Source organism: Ursus arctos, unplaced genomic scaffold, assembly GCF_023065955.2.
Source record: "Ursus arctos isolate Adak ecotype North America unplaced genomic scaffold, UrsArc2.0 scaffold_4, whole genome shotgun sequence".
In the NCBI taxonomy this organism is placed as follows: Eukaryota; Metazoa; Chordata; class Mammalia; order Carnivora; family Ursidae; genus Ursus; species Ursus arctos.
In genome coordinates this window covers 28087566-28103239 of record NW_026623056.1, presented here as the reverse complement: position 1 = coordinate 28103239, position 15674 = coordinate 28087566, and the positions used below count along the sequence as shown (strand labels likewise).

The 15674-nt window shown below is 44.0% G+C and overlaps 1 protein-coding gene across 2 annotated transcripts in view; it reads right to left on the bottom strand.

The window, feature by feature from the left end:
* Positions 1–15674, bottom strand: part of SNX4 (sorting nexin 4) — a 75120-nt gene extending 59446 nt beyond the window's left edge. Inside the window, exon 1 of one of the 2 annotated variants that reach the window (XM_026495351.4) lies at positions 15328–15674. In XM_026495351.4, the coding sequence (XP_026351136.1) occupies positions 15328–15375 (48 nt within the window). In that variant the 5' untranslated portion in view covers positions 15376–15674. Of the gene's footprint in view, positions 1–4359; positions 4531–15327 lie in introns of those variants that run through there. The other variant, XM_026495349.4, reaches the window with a different exon arrangement.

The window sequence follows — 15674 nt, the reverse complement described above, 5'->3', positions numbered from 1 at the left end:
TTCTGTAACTACGCCCATACGTTTTCTTTTCCTTTTTGATGTTACTCTCACCCAGACAAGCCTCAAACCCTGCGCACAGCGCCAGCCTACTCCACTCAGTTCTCTGCTGCCAATCAGCGAAGGTGCCCCAGGGCACACCGATTGCTAACCGGTAAGCACCAGTTGCACAAGAACTCTTTGCCCCCACCAGCAGTCCCAGGCCTAGGGCGCGCTTGCTGAAAAATCACTCATGACTCCCTCAGGCAATGGCTTTTCTCTGGACAAACACCTTAACTATCAACTCAGTGGAATCTTCCAGCCTGAAGAGTTCTCTTGCTTCCATTCCCTTGCTATTTCACCTCTCTTGTGCCGGCACTAATTGGTACTTTCTTGGAGATTGGATTCCTTTCCCATTTTTTCCATTTTCTAAATTATTTTAAATAGAACTGACAATACTAAAAACAGAAAGAATGCACTCTTCCCTACAGGGGAAAAAGTATGAAGGAAAACAAGAAATTTCTCAGCAAACAATAGAAAAGGATTGAAGACTCACAGAAAGAAAAATAAGAGACCACAGAAGAGCTGATCGCAGAATTTAAAGAATCCTGATTAGTGATGTTTAAAACCAAAGGAGATCTGAGACTCAGTCAGTGCCTGCTTCTATTACCCCTAGGTGTAGGCACAGGTGTAGGGCACATGGTACAAACTATCCTCAGCCCAAATCTGCACTCGAAAGTAAGGCTGATGAAGCAAGCTTTCTGCATCTCTACACTCCATCTGCATAGATATTTTTGTGGTGAAAAACTGCTTGATAAATCAACACATTTATACACTTTTTTTTCCTCTTAAAATTGCAACTTAAACTAAAAAACTTAAATACAGTATTGGAGCAATTAACAAGTCTATTTTTAACCTTTTTTTTTTTTTTTTTGGACTGAAGCAGCATGGCTTACTGGAAAGAGCACTGATTTCAAAGCCAGGAGGACTGGGGCTCAAATTCCAGCCACACCACTGACTAGCTTGTGACCTTGGGGAAATTACTTCTCTTTGAACCCCATCTTTATGTCTTTGGGGGTAATTTACAGAATTAAATGAAAAGCAGAGCTTACTGTGCATAGCACCCACAAACAACTATACCTAACTTACCTTTCTACTCAGACCACATTCCTATCAATAACAGTAACAACATGGTTATTGTTATTGCAATACTTCTCAACTGAAAATGTACTGGAGAAGAGGGGATACAAACAGGGAAAGGTAGGGGTGCCTGGCTGGCTCAGCTGGTACAGCATACGACGACTCCTGATCTCGGGGCATGAGTTCGACCCCACGATGGGTGTGGAGATTACTTAAAAACAGATAAATAGGGGCACCTGGGTGGCACAGCGGTTAAGCGTCTGCCTTCGACTCAGGGCATGATACCGGCGATCTGGGATCGAGCCCCACATCAGGCTCTTCCGCTATGAGCCTGCTTCTTCCTCTCCCACTCCCCCTGCTTGTGTTCCCTCTCTCGCTGGTTGTCTCTATCTCCGTCGAATAAATAAATAAAATCTTTAAAAAAAAAAAACAAAAAACAAACAAACAAAAAAAAAAACAGATAAATAATGGGGTGCCTGGGTGGCTCAGTTAGTTAAGCATCTGCCTTTGGCTCATGGCATGATCCCAGGGTCCTGGGATCGAGTCCCACATCGGGCTCCCTGATGGGCAGGCAGCCTGCTTCTCCCTCTGCCTGCAGCTCCCCCTGCTTGTGCTCCCTCTCTGACAAATAAACAAACAAAATCTTAAAAAGAAAGAAAGAAAAAGAGAGAGAGAGAGAGAGAGAGGAAGGAAGGGAGGGAAGGAGGGAGGGAGTAGATGGCCCTCAAAGGGTGGGCTTGGGGCTTCTGGCCGGGAGGGGGGAATGTAGAGAGTACATGTGAATGTGTATGCTTAAACTACCGATTCTGAAATAATTGATACTGATAATATTTGTAAAAATAGCTTGTGTCTCTAGAATCACAAAATTAGGGTGCTGCTTTAGGAAACCCAGTAAGTTTGGTCACTGGTGAATGGAACATTTACAAACATTTTCCTAAAATTTCAGGAAATACAACTTTCACTGTATGATAGCATCTTCGGGTTTTCAAGTATCTTAAACTGAATATACATGGGTTTTTTAATGAGGTATTTATAATCACTTTTAAAATAAGATAAATGAAGTTTATACTATAGTTGTGACTTCATATTATTTAATTACCTAAAGGCTTTCACAAAAAATTACCAAAAAACACATTTTTTTAAAAAGATTTTTTAAAGTAATCTTTACACCCAACATGGGGCTCAAACTTAAAATCATGAGATCAAGAGTTGCATGATCTACCAATGAGCCAACCAGGTGCCGCATTAAAATCTTTATCATCATAATCAAATCAAAATTAAACTCAAGATGTTGTCAACAAAAGATATGATCCTTGCCTTTTGAAACAATCTAAAATCACTTTAACATATACCCAAGAGATTGGCAAATATTTTAAGATCTGAAAATATTAAGTGTTGATACAGAGAGAAAGCATCAGGTACTGCTGATGGGAAAATAAATTGGTAAAATCACTTTAGAAAGCAATTTGGCACCACCTACTAGGATTGGATGTGCTAATACCCTACAGTCCAGCAACCCCACACCTAAATTTGTATTAGATACTTGCACCAAGAGATACGGAAGAAGTTAATGACAGTAATTTTTTAGAAATAAGCAAGAATCTTGTAATAACCCCAATGTCTGTAAACACAAAAAGAGATCAACTGTCGAATATCTATAAAATGGCAGACTATAGAGTCGTGAATATAAATGAATTAAGCTACATTTCGGATAAATCCCAAAAACATATTGAGCTAAAAGAGTAAGTTATAGTAAAATTATATCACTTATGTAAATTTCAAAATCAAGTAAAACAACATATTGCTATGGATACATATAGTAAAATTGTAAGAAAAGCAGAAGAACTGTTAACACAAAATGCAGAATACAGGTTTCCTCTGTGGTGGTGAGAGTGAGCTGTAACCCAGGAGAACATATGAGGGCTTCAATTATTTTGTGAGATAATTATTTACTCTTTTGTGGTGACATACTTCACAACAGAAGTTTGTTTTTTTTTAAGGGGGAACACAAAACCTAAGTCACAGATGGAAACCTGCACAAAGAGCAAATCATAAGAGCCAAATTTATGAACTAAGAATACACACACTTCTTCACATTTAATATGAGATCCTGACCTTCCCACAAATAATTCTACGTTTTGGAAAAAATTAAATGAAAAGCTTAAAACTCACCCCAAAAAGTCTTTATGCTACCCCATGTATCTCCACATTTCCCTAAGAAGGTGAAACCTTCGACTACTGTATATGGAGTTCCTGGTTATCTGGTCTCTAAACTTTAAAGTCTTTCTAGTTACATTCGGCAAACAACTTTAACTTTTCTTTATCCATATACCATAAGAATGGGCAGTCTTCTATTAGCACTAACACCTGTTCCAGAAAAAAAAGAAGCAAAACGGGTATCGATGCACACCCTTGGACAGAATGGTCTCATGTGCAGCGCTCGTTTCTGAAATGCTTCAAGTTAACCTGGTCTACCTATCTCGCATTATGCGTGAAAACACTTTGGAATGAAACCAATTACAAAATATAGAATGATGCATTTTCTCCTCTCCTCAAGCAATGAAAATCACTAATTACCAAGGGCTTCACAAAGCAGGTACATGGGATACAGATGACAAACCTCACTGCCTCCAAGTGAAGAAATTGCAGACAAATACCGAGTTTAATTTTTTTTATTTGTACCTTTTCTTGATTCCGACACTTTCTTCAATTCCCTGATAGTGACACCAAACCAACCATGCTTTTTAACCCCCAACTTGTTCCTCAAGTCCCCCATTCCGTTCCTTCTCCTGCACCGCTGCCCACTCTCCATGATGCCTCCGTTCGGCCATCGCCTCTGCACAACCCTTTGCCAAACTGCCAGAAACAACAGTGTTGTTCTTCTGGTCCAAACCTCCAGGGCCCCCGACCTCTGAACACCGCACCTGCTCCAGACCGACGGGTCCCGGGCTCCGACCTCCACGCCCGCGGGACCGCACCCACACATCCCCTCCGCTCCCCTCGCCACCGCCCTCTCGGCCCTTCTCTTGGTCCCGCAGCGCCAGGCTCTCGCCCCTTCCCAAGACCCCCTTCTTCCACCGAGCCCCCCACCCTCACTGCACTTGTAGCCAGGCCCTTCCACCCTGCTGTCCCCTCAACGCAGGGCCTTCCCGGCCGAGCCCACCGGCCCCGCCAGCCCAGCTCAGCCCCGCCCGCTAGGCCCCGACACCAGGCCCCGTGGCCTCTGCCGCCCTCTCTCCTCACCGTGCCCTCCCCGGGGCCCTCGTCTCGGGCCCCCTCCGCTTCCTCACCGACCGCGGCCTGCAGGCCCGAGTCGGGATGGCCCAGCGGCTCCAGGGGCGCCGGCTGCAACTGCCGCTCGGGATCCCGAGGTGCCTGCTCCATGGCTGCAGTTTGGCGCGGCGGTCCCAGTGCGCCTGCGCCGCCGTGCAGCGCGCCCCGCCCCCTTGCCCCGCCCCCTTGCCCCGCCCCGCCCGCTCCCCCGGTCCGGCAGCGGTCCGTGGAGGCTGAGACCCGCGGAGCTCCCGGCGGGTGGCTGAGGCTGGCAGGTTTCCCTGCTTAGGAACTGGTCAGCTGCTAAGCCGGGAGACCCAGACACCCGGGAGAAACTGATGGAGGGAGAGAAGGGGAGAAAGGCAAGGGGAAGGGGAAGAGCCGAGTAGACACTGGAACCATTCCGGTTGGCGATCACCTAGAGAAAAACTGAGTCTCAAAAGAAATCGGAGGCCGCGGTCTGACCTTCTCGTTCTGGGCCCCTGTCTCTCTTGCCTTGTCGGTTCCATTTTTTACCCTGAAAGCTCCAAGCGCCATAAATTAAAAACTTTCAGCAGTTCGAGTAACACATTCAGCAAAAGGTAGCACGTGCAAGTTTTTGAGAGAAGTGAAGAAATGAAGCGTTTGGCCGAAGCGGTACTTCAATCTGTTGCGTTTCGTAAAGCCCTGGAGATCTCTGATTATTTTCTACCAACATCTCTTACCGAATTTTAGGAACCTGCTTCCTTGACAAGCATTCACTATTGTATCCTAATGGGAAATGCCCACTGGGTGTACCAGGCTGTGTGGTAGCTGGGGTCCCTTCTATACAAAGTCTGGTCATCAATTTTTCAAGGAGAGAAACTGATCTTTCTGCCGAAATACTTGGGAGCTGTGACACACAATTTGCTCTTCCCGTCCCCACGTGGCAAATTTCCCATTCATCCCTAAAATCTCAAGTTATGTCCAAATGCTAATACCGCTTTGGCAATAAATCAGTTAAGATCTTTCTCGTATTATTTGACAATTATTTATGTATATGTCTGTCTGTCCCAACTGGACTTTGGACTTTTTGAAGGCAAGGGCCCTATCTTTTTTTTTTTTTTTTCCTCTGACCAAACCTAGGACGTTTACTCAAATTTCAAAAGGCATTTTATCAGTTTATCAAGGATTGTTCATGCTAGGCAAATTCTCAGGAAACATATTTTTAAATCATAAGACTATTTTATTGGGGCTCCTGGGTGGCTCAGTCGGTTAGTCTTCAGCTCAGGTCATGATCCCAGAGTCTTGGAATCCAGCCCGCATAGGTCTCCCTGCTCAGTGTGGCATCTGCTTCTCCCTCTGCCCCTCCCCCTGATCCTGCAAGCGCGGGGGTGCGCTCTCTCTCTCAAATCAAATCTTAAAAAAAAAAAAAAAAAAAGACTATTTTACTAATTCATCACAAGAGAGATAGATATCTTCCCAGAGACAGATTTGTAACCATTATCCTGTGCCCTTTTCCCAGTTTTGAGAGACTGAAAACACTAGGTCCTACAGCCTTTAGAATAATTGCTCTGGGCTGGTGACTTCGTATCTCATCCTGCAGTGGGTAAGAACAAGGACAGGAGCTCAAGCTTTGACAAAAAATTCACTGAGGGGAGGCCATAGTGCTAGGTGCTATTTCGGGGGGGCGGGGGGAGGAGGAGAAGGAGGAGGAAGAGAAAACTACAACAGAGTAGAAACATCTGTTTCCTCTTCATTCTCAGGGGGAGCAGAGTACATGACCCCAAAACAGGCCACTTTGGCATGTGCATATTTTGAGCTGAAGGCAATCAAAACCCAGAAGATTCAAGAAAATTACTTTTACCTCTCCCTTAACTACCTGAAAGAGTTTAGGGAGGCCTGGCCCAGAAAGACTGCTATTACAAGAAATAACTTTTTATCTGAGTGACCCGTCTGTATAAGCAAACATCTAATCATCAAACATCTATTCTTATTGTCCCGTGATTACCCCACTCTCCTTTGAAGCCCGGGCCCCTTTCCCATTCCTTAACTCAGGATGGCATAGGAGTTTCAATTGCCTGACGTGTTCATGGGTCTCATATTCTTACGGGGCTCCCATACGTACATAATCAGATTTATTTTTCTCCTGTAATCTGTCTTATGTCAATTTAATTAACAGACCAGCCAAAAGAATCTAGAAGGATAAAGGGAAAGAAAGTTCCCCCACCATTTTACAATTCACACCTCCTTTTTTGTGGAAAAAAAAAATTCAAGACTGCCTTTGATAACAATTTTAAGTTAGCTGGATATAACTTTGTCCCTATATTTTCTTAAAAGATAACCTTGAAGAAACCAAATTTGGAAAAACAAAAGGGTGCTTGAAGAGTCTAAAATGAGGGAAAAAAGGATTAGATGATCATTTCCCCCTCTTATGTATACCTATAATACATGTTCATTGTGGAGAAATTAGAAAATAGTTATGAGGGGCGCCTGGGTGGCACAGCGGTTAAGCGTCTGCCTTCGGCTCAGGGCGTGATCCCAGCGTTCTGGGATCGAGCCCCACATCAGGCTCCTCCGCTGGGAGCCTGCCTCTTCCTCTCCCACTCCCCTTGCTTGTGTTCCCTCTCTCGCTGGCTGTCTCTCTCTGTCAAATAAATAAATAAAATCTTAAAAAAAAAAAAAGAAAATAGTTATGAATAAAAATAATATAAAAGCTCCATACTCCCACACCCAAATATAAGCACTAACATTTAACATATATCCCTTCAAATATTATACATGTATATAATAAAAATAGAATCATACTATAATGCTATTTTATCATTTATTCACTTAATACAGCAAGAACACCTTTCTATGAAATTAAATATATTTCTACACAATCTTCTCAAAGACTACACAGGGTTCTATTGTAAAAAATTACTCTAATTTGGGGCATCTGTCTGGCTTAGTTGGAAGAGCATGCAACTCTTGATCTCAGGGCTGTAAGTTTGAGCCCCGTGTCAGGTGTAGAGATTACTAAAAAAATAAATAAATAAACTTTAAAAAAATGACTATAATTTACTTAATCTTATAATCCTCCATGGTTATAATTTTTTAAGATTTTACTTTTTTAAAAGATTTTATTTATTTGAGGCATAGAAAACACGCACAGGGGGAGAGGGGCAGAGGGAGAGAAAAAGGGAGAAGCAGACTCCCCACTGTGCAGGAGCCTGACACGGGGCAGGGCTCGATCCCAAGACCCCTGGAATAGGACCTGAGCCGAAGGCAGACGCTTAACCAACTGAGCCACCCAGGCATCCTAAGATTTTATTTTTAAGTAATCTCTCCACCCAACATGGCCTCAAATTTACAACCCTGAGATCAAGAGTTGCATGCTCTCATCGAAAACCGGGGATGTACTGTATGGTGACTAACATAATATAATAAAAAATCATTATTAAAAAAAAAAAAAAAGAGTTGCATGCTCTGCTGCCTGAGCCAAACAGCCATCCCTCAACAGTTACAATTTAAGTTGTTTTCAAGCTTTACTTTTAGAAACAGCACTGCAATGACTATCCCCCTATATAACATCTTTGTGTACCCAACCTGTTAGTTCTTTAAGCTAAACAGGAACTGGGAGATTTTAAGAGAATTTTTATCTAAGTGCCTGAGGAATTATTTCTGCTCTATTATAAAATACCATATTTCCCAAAAATTATTATTTGTATCCACTAGATAATATGCCTCACCCTTGGGGCTGCCTATAAGCTAACACTCTTTTTGATAAAGAGACAGGGGTAGAAGAGGTGGTATCTGCAACTTCTTGTCTATCTTTTGGACAACCTGACATGCAGTTTGTTGTTTTGTTTTGTTTTTTATTTCAAGGATTTTTTAATTTTTTCTTATTTTATTTTATTTTTAAGTAAGCTCTTTGCCCAACATGGGGCTTGAACTCGTGACCCTGAGATCAAGAGTCACATGTTCTACTTGACTAAGCCAGCCAGGCACCCCTGCCCTGCAGTTTTATTTATGTATGTGGCACTTTAACATACATTTTCATAATACCCCTTGCAAGACAAGCATTATTTTCCCCATTTCACAAAGGAAGAAGCAGGCTTGGTAACATTTGACAAGGTCACACAGCCATCAAATAAGGGGAAGACCTGAGCTTCAAAGCCAAATGTATAGGACATCAGAATCCATGCATTTGGGTCATGCTGCTTCGTATGGAGGAGAGGAAGAAGAGAGACTCTTCTGGAAAAGGAGGAAAATAATCGGCAGAAATTGAGGTTTGATTCCTCACCTGATAACCTAGAGGTAAAAGTGTATTTCCTTGGAAGATAAAGGCAAAGTCACTCTAGTCCGGCTAAAGTCTGGGAAAGTCCAGTGCTAACTCTATAGACATTCTGGATACAGATGCTGCCTATTCTTCAGATTCAGAGTAAGGCTATCCACCCCCAACACACAGTCATACCCCTTACTGAGGGAGGGCTTGAGGTTATTTGCTCCAGAGTAAGGGGAAAGGTCTCAGGAGGAGGGATGATTAGCCAGGCTGGCTCTAAGGATGAGTCAAACTCTGTGAGGACACACTCCCCACCTCATCCCGCCCGAGAAATTCAGTCTCTTACATCTGAATAGCATGATGTAGATTTCCACTTTGTTATGAATTTAACAAATATGTATTGAGCTCCTGTATTAGCCTAAGAACACCATGAAACACCTATTCTCTGCTCCTCACCATCCAGGTTCTGTTATCCCCTACCCGAGATTCTCCTGCTAACTTGCTGGCCACCCAGGGTCTCTGAAGGTCGTGTTCTTCTCCTTCCTCCAAAGCTACAACATTCTTCTTCGACCTTGACCAGCAACTAGCCCCAGCCCCACCTCATCTCTCATTTTAGTTTCAGTGTGGATGACATCTGTCCTTGTTCACAGTGTAATATCTAATTTGCCCCCTTTCCATTAATATTACCCTCTTCCTTTCTGGCAAATTCCTCATTGTGTGAGGCCTCCTTTGGCGACCAAGTCTTAGTATGTTCTTTCAATTGCAGCCTCTCACTGCAGTTGAACAGCTCAGATCCTTCTTTTACTCCCCGTGGGCAAATTATTTCAACTCAGCCATTCAGACCCTGAAAGTCCCAGAACTTTGAATCTTGGGTCAGAGATGATGCTGGAGATTAGAGCCATCATTGGGCCAGTAGTGGTGCAAGGGCCAAATTGTTCCCAAGCCATGAATTTCCTGTAGGTTCTGTGCAGAGTCTCCAAAGCTATCCTGATTCTACAACTTTCTACCCCCAGATCACCTGCCTTAATTCTGTGAGTTCCTGATACCCTTCCAGGATTTTCTCTATTTGCTTGATGTGACTAGTGTTGGTTTCTCTTCTATGCAGCACAGAGCCATGACCGACATAGTGAAGCTCCTATCTATTCAACTAAACATGCAAAAAATATTTATTAGACACCTGCCCAGGCAATCTCATTGTCTGCCAAGGTGGTCATCTAAACTGATTCATGGGTGTCTGTCCATGGAGAAGACTGGAATATAGATGCGAAATCTGCTAAACCATACCCTAAACCTCTATGGCTGGAGAAACTTCCTGAAAATTCTACAGCAAGCCAGGCACTAGGACCTTCAGCAGCTAAAAATCATGAAAGCTACCAAAGGAGAAAAATATTTCTTCCCAGGTCACCTGGCTGGCTCAGTCAGTAGAGCATGCGACTCTTAATCTCGAGGTTGCAAATTCAAGTCCCACATTGGACGTAGAGATTACTTAAAAACGAAATCTTGAAAAAAAAAAAATACTTCTCCCCTCTCGGATAATTTAAATGCACTACTCTGAAGCAAGTAGTTGTTTACAAGTAGGAAACTGAAACCAAATAGGTTGGGAGGGAGCCCTGTGGCAGGTCATTGGCCAAGGCATTCTGGGGCAAGTGAGTCTCCTGGCGCCCATCAGCTAATATCCTGCATGCGAGTAACAGCCTAGCCGCAGGGTAAACAGGATATTCTGCAGGCTTGGAAGAGCCTGGCAAATGACTCTAGAAATGGAGGGTTTTCTTTGTCAGACCACCTGATCTTTGTTTGAAAACTAGGGCTGCCTAAGAGTTTCTAAGGATTTATTACCTGATTCTGAGTGTATGTGGGGGGTGTGTGTGTGTGTGTGTGTGTGTGTGTGTGTGTTGGGTGTTGTGTACTTTCTTCTCCAAAATCATATTAAATCCATTTGGGTATTTTGTTTTTGGAGATTTTTTATGACTTCTTAGAGGTCGTAGTTATTCCTCTCCCCACTATCCCAAGTAAATATGTAGAGACTCTGCTCTGAGCAGAATAAACTAGATCCCATTCGGGGGAAACCAGCCTAAAGGTTGTAGCGTTGCTGCCAGAACAAAATCTCATCCAACTATGTTTGTTTATTCTGAACAAATTGAGGAGGAGGCGGAGAGATCTCGGTTCATGCGCATGTAGTCACCACTGTAACAGCCCTCAAGAATTGTTTTAATTGGGTATGGTGAGACACGCAGACACAGAATTAAGTAAAATTCTTTCATAATAGATATAGGGCTCTTCAGATTTTGTCTCCTTTTGTGTCAGTTTGGGGAAAGTTCTGCTTTTCAAGGAATTTGTCCATTTCTTCCAAACTTTCAAATTTGTCAACGTAAATGTGCTCATTATATTCTCTTATCCTTTTCATGTCTGGAGGAGCTACATATAACTCTTTTTTATTTCTGGTATGTGTGTTCTGTAACTTATACTCTCTTCTTTTTTTCTTGGTCCATCAAGTTAGGACTTCACAAATTTGTTGCTCTTTTACAAAGAACCGACTTTCGGCTCTGGTCATTTTCCCTCTGGTTTCTCTATTTTAATTTCTGTTCTTTATTATTATTTTCTTTCTTTCCTTCTTTCTTTTTTTTTCCCTTTTCTTTTGTTATCTTGGGTTTACTTTTGTTTTAGTTTCTTGAGGTAGAACCTTAGGTCATTGATGCTAAATCTTTCTTCTTCTTCTTCTTTTTTTAGTAGGCTCTACACCCAACAGGGTGCTTAATTCACAACCCCTGGATCAAGAATCATGTGCTGTACCAACTGAGCCAGCCAGGCACCCCAAGCTTTCCTTCTTTTTTAATATAAACATTTAAAGGCATAAGTTTCCCTCAAGAACTGCTTTAGCTATATTCTACAAAAAAAAAATTTTAAGCAATCTCTCCACCCAGCACGGGGCTTGAACTCATGACCCCGAGATCAAGAGTCCCATGTTCTGCTGACTGACCCAGCCAGGCACCCCTTATAGTCTACACATTTTGATATGATGTTTTTCATTATCATTTACTTAGAAATATTTTCTAATTTCTCTTGTGATTTCTTCTTTGACCCATGGATTATTCAGAAATATGTTGTTTAGGGACGCCTGGGTGGCTCCGTAGGCTGGGTATCTGCCTTCGGCTCGGGTCATGATCCCGGGGTCCTGGGATTGAGCCCTACATAGGGCTCCCTGCTCAGCAGGCAGCCTGCTTCTCCCTCTCCTTCTGCTACTCCCCCTGCTTGTGCTCTCTGCTGAATAAATAAATAAAAGAAATAAATAAAAAGAAATATGTTGTTTAATTTCTAAATATTTTGAGTTTTTTTAGATATCCTATTGTTACTGCTTTCTAATTTAATTATGGTTTGGTAAGAGAACACAAACTGCAGGATTTCAATCCTTTTAAATTTACTGAGATTTGTCTCATGGTCCAGGAAGTACCTAGTTGGCAAATGTACACGCACACTGAGAAGACTGTATTCTCCAGTTGTCAGGTACCATGTTCTGTATGAATCAGGTCAGCTGATTGACAGTGTTGCTCAGATCAAGTATGGCATTATTGATTTTTTGTCGAGTTGTTCAATCAGTCACTGTGAGAGGAGCGTTACCTTTCCAACTATAATTGTGGAATCATCTATTTCTCCCTTTAATTATGTCAATATTTGCTTCATGTATTTTTTTTTAAAGATTTATTTACTTATTTGAGAGAGAGAGTGGGGGGGCGGGGTGGGAGAGGGAGAGGGAGAGAGAATCTCAAGCAGACTCCCCGGCCCATGGGCTCAATCCCAGGACCCTGTGATCATGACCTGAGGCCAAACCAAGAGTTGGTATTTAACCGACTGAGCCAGCCAGACGCCCCTGCTTCGTGTATTGTATGATTACATATTAAGTACAGACACGTTTATCATTATTACGTCTCTCTAAGAGACTTAACATTTTTATTATCATTAAGTATATATTTACATCTGCTACCACTTTTTGTTTCAAAGACTATTCTGTTTGGTATTAATATGGCCACGCCAGCTACGTAATACTTAGTTTGCATGGTAGATCGTTCTCCACTTAGCTACCTTCAGCCTATCCGTGCCTTTACATTTAAAGTGTGTCTCCCGCAGACAGCGTACAGTTGGGTCTTGCTTTTTTATTTATTCTGACATAGTGAATGAAATGCCTTCCGCTTTTGGGAATTAAAATTCTTTATAGAGCAGAAAAGTAATGGGCAAAAAGACAGGGCAGACAGAGGGCCTCCAAGATGTGCCTGGCAATGCCCTGGTCTGCCGTCCCCCCCAGCCCCCAGTTCACCAATCACATCATCTGAGAGGGGGCCACCCCTCCTCCTGTGTTTGACGCTTCACAATGTTTAGTGCATTTTGTAAACTATTGATTCCCTGAGGCCGCATTGATCATTTTCCAGCATAATCTTAGTTGTGGGGGAGCTGCATGTGTGAGAAAATTAAATTTACCATACATTAGTTTTAAGCATTCATGTTTCAGATGGAATCTTCTATTCAGAACTTCCGCTACCATTTGCCCCATGCTATGCTGCCTGCCACAGGAGAACAACTTTGCTGTCACTCATCAGAGGTGTGGTCCTCCAAAGGGGATCCTACTTTGGCCATCCATCCCTCAGGGAGTAGTGGTTCCCAGGGTAGCGCCACAAGGGGAGGACCCTCAGGAGCAGGACTGAAGCGAGGGCAGGAAGTGGGACAGAGGAAGTTACATCCAGGGTCTTATCTCTGCCCAACAAGCAGCCCATTTAAGACACAACAGAGGGGCCCCTGGGTGGCTCAATTGGTTAAGCATCTGCCTTGGGCTGGGGTCATGATCTCGGGGTCCTGGGATCAAGCCCCATGTCTGCCTCCCTGCTCAGCGGGGAGTGTGTTTCTCCCTCTGCCCCTCTCCCCCGGATGTGCGCTCTCTCTCTCAAATAAATAAAATCTTAAATTTAAAAAAAAGACACATCCGAAAAGTGAGCAAGAAACAGGCAAGGGGCTGTAGTGACTGATAACCTTTGGAAATCTTTTACATTGGTGTGATAATTCTCCTATTTTGCCCTTTTCATTGACATCTATAGAACAATAAAGGACGTTCTGAATACCAGGAATAATTTTGAGTACATAAATATATACTGAATCTCCGTTGCCCTGTGTTGGGACTAGTTCTGTTTTCCCCAGACTTGGGGGTTTTCCGCGCCCTCCTTCCTACACACTCATCAGCCCCTCCACTGGAGGCTGACTTTTCTCTGTTCCAGCACTGCTCACTCATTTACAAACCCTACGTGTCTGTCTCCCCCTCTGGGCCAGTGAACTCAGCAAAAGCAAGGCCCTGCCGCACTCTGTGGCCCAACGCTCTGGGCTCTCAGGGCTAGAGTGGGTGTTCAGCACCCGGCCCCTGAATGAATGAATGCGTGGCGGGCGGCGTACCGAAGAAAACAAGCAAACACATAATAACCAGCTGGTCAGGCCCCTGGCCTCCTGCCCACTGTAGCTCTGACTGTACCGACCAGGCAAAAGGAAAGCCTTTCCCCCTCCAGCATCCGCAGACACCGCCTCATACATGAATTTTCCTCAGCACTGCAGGGGAGAGGGGAGGGGAGAATGGCTGCAGTGGGACCCCTGCTTGGTCCCCGTGCGCCAATCAATTCCTCCAGAGAGAGGAGGCAGCCCTTGAGAGAGGCAAGCGGCAGGCATCACCGGGTCCCGTTCTGCAGCCAGGCCTAGCTGATGGGTCAGAGCCGGCCTCTGCCAGGGGGCGGCTCTGAGCCACCTCACCCTACTTGCCCCTCCCCTTGGTTAGGTAGGAGAAGTTCGGAAGCTGCAAAGGTCTGAGTCAGCTGATTAATTCCAGAAACCACCAACTTCAGCCATCAGCTCTGACGTGAACGGGAAATGGCGGGCATTTTTTCCACTCTTGAGATTTTCCCTTTGTAAATAACCCAAAACTGGAGATCACAAGTGAGGTATTACCTCAGAGGTCCTCTCATCCAACACCCTCATTCTCCTGATAAGGACAGTGAAGGCCAGTGAGGCAGTTAACTTGCCCACAATCACTACTAACAACGGGTTAGTAGCAGAGCAGCGGTCAGGACAGAGCTCTCGCCCCAAACTTGGACTGAGGGGTTAAAAACAAAATTCAACTGAGTAAATTTAAAGATCAAATTGGCTTTACTCAATGATTCATGAATCAGGCAACATCCCATCTAGCAAATACAAAGGAGCTCCAAAGAGCTACACAAAATGGAAGGCTCTTCAAAGAGGCAGAAAGAGGAAGACCAAGGTGTATTATTTCAGCCAAGTTCACCTCCCTTTGGGGGAAAGGTGGAGGTCTATCACGCACACTACCTTACTACTGCTGACCGGAGAATTCCAGATTGACTGGTTAAAGGTCACATTCATGGGAAAGACTAAACCGCAATTAGGTAAGGTACAAAGTCTTGGTTTGCTGATATGGGCTTAGTACAAGTGACTCCATTTGGGGCCTGGTTTTGTTTTGTTTTTAAAGATTTTATTTATTTAAAAGAGAGAGAGCACAAGCAGGGGAGAGGCAGGCAAAGGCAGAAGCAGGCTCCCCACTAAGCAAGGAGCCCAATGTGGGACTTGATGCCAAGACCCTGGGATCATGACCTGAGCTGAAGGCAGACACTTAACCGACTGAACCACTCAGGCGCCCAAGAGGTGCCTGTTTTTTAGTAAGAGGTAGAGAGTACCTGACTCAGCTTCTTCCGAAGGCCATCGAAGCTTATCAAAGAAGGCATTTGCTTCAGGAGGAAGTGTGGAAGGAGGCATTTTTCTTTTCCACTTGAGAAGGGGTGAGGTGGCTGCTGAAATGGCCACGCACCCTGCTGCCATGTTCCTTCATCCTGAGTGACTGCAGAGGGCACCTACCAGTCCCTGAATCTGGCGAGTTCCCGTTGGAACAGAGGCTCAAGCAGAGAACTAATGAGGGCGGGTCCAGAATCCTGCTTGGGATTACAGGGAAGTCTGGGCTGGGTGTTGACAGCTGAGCAGGAGAGTGCCTGGCGGGGAAGCCAGAAGAGCTTTCTACTTAGAGCTC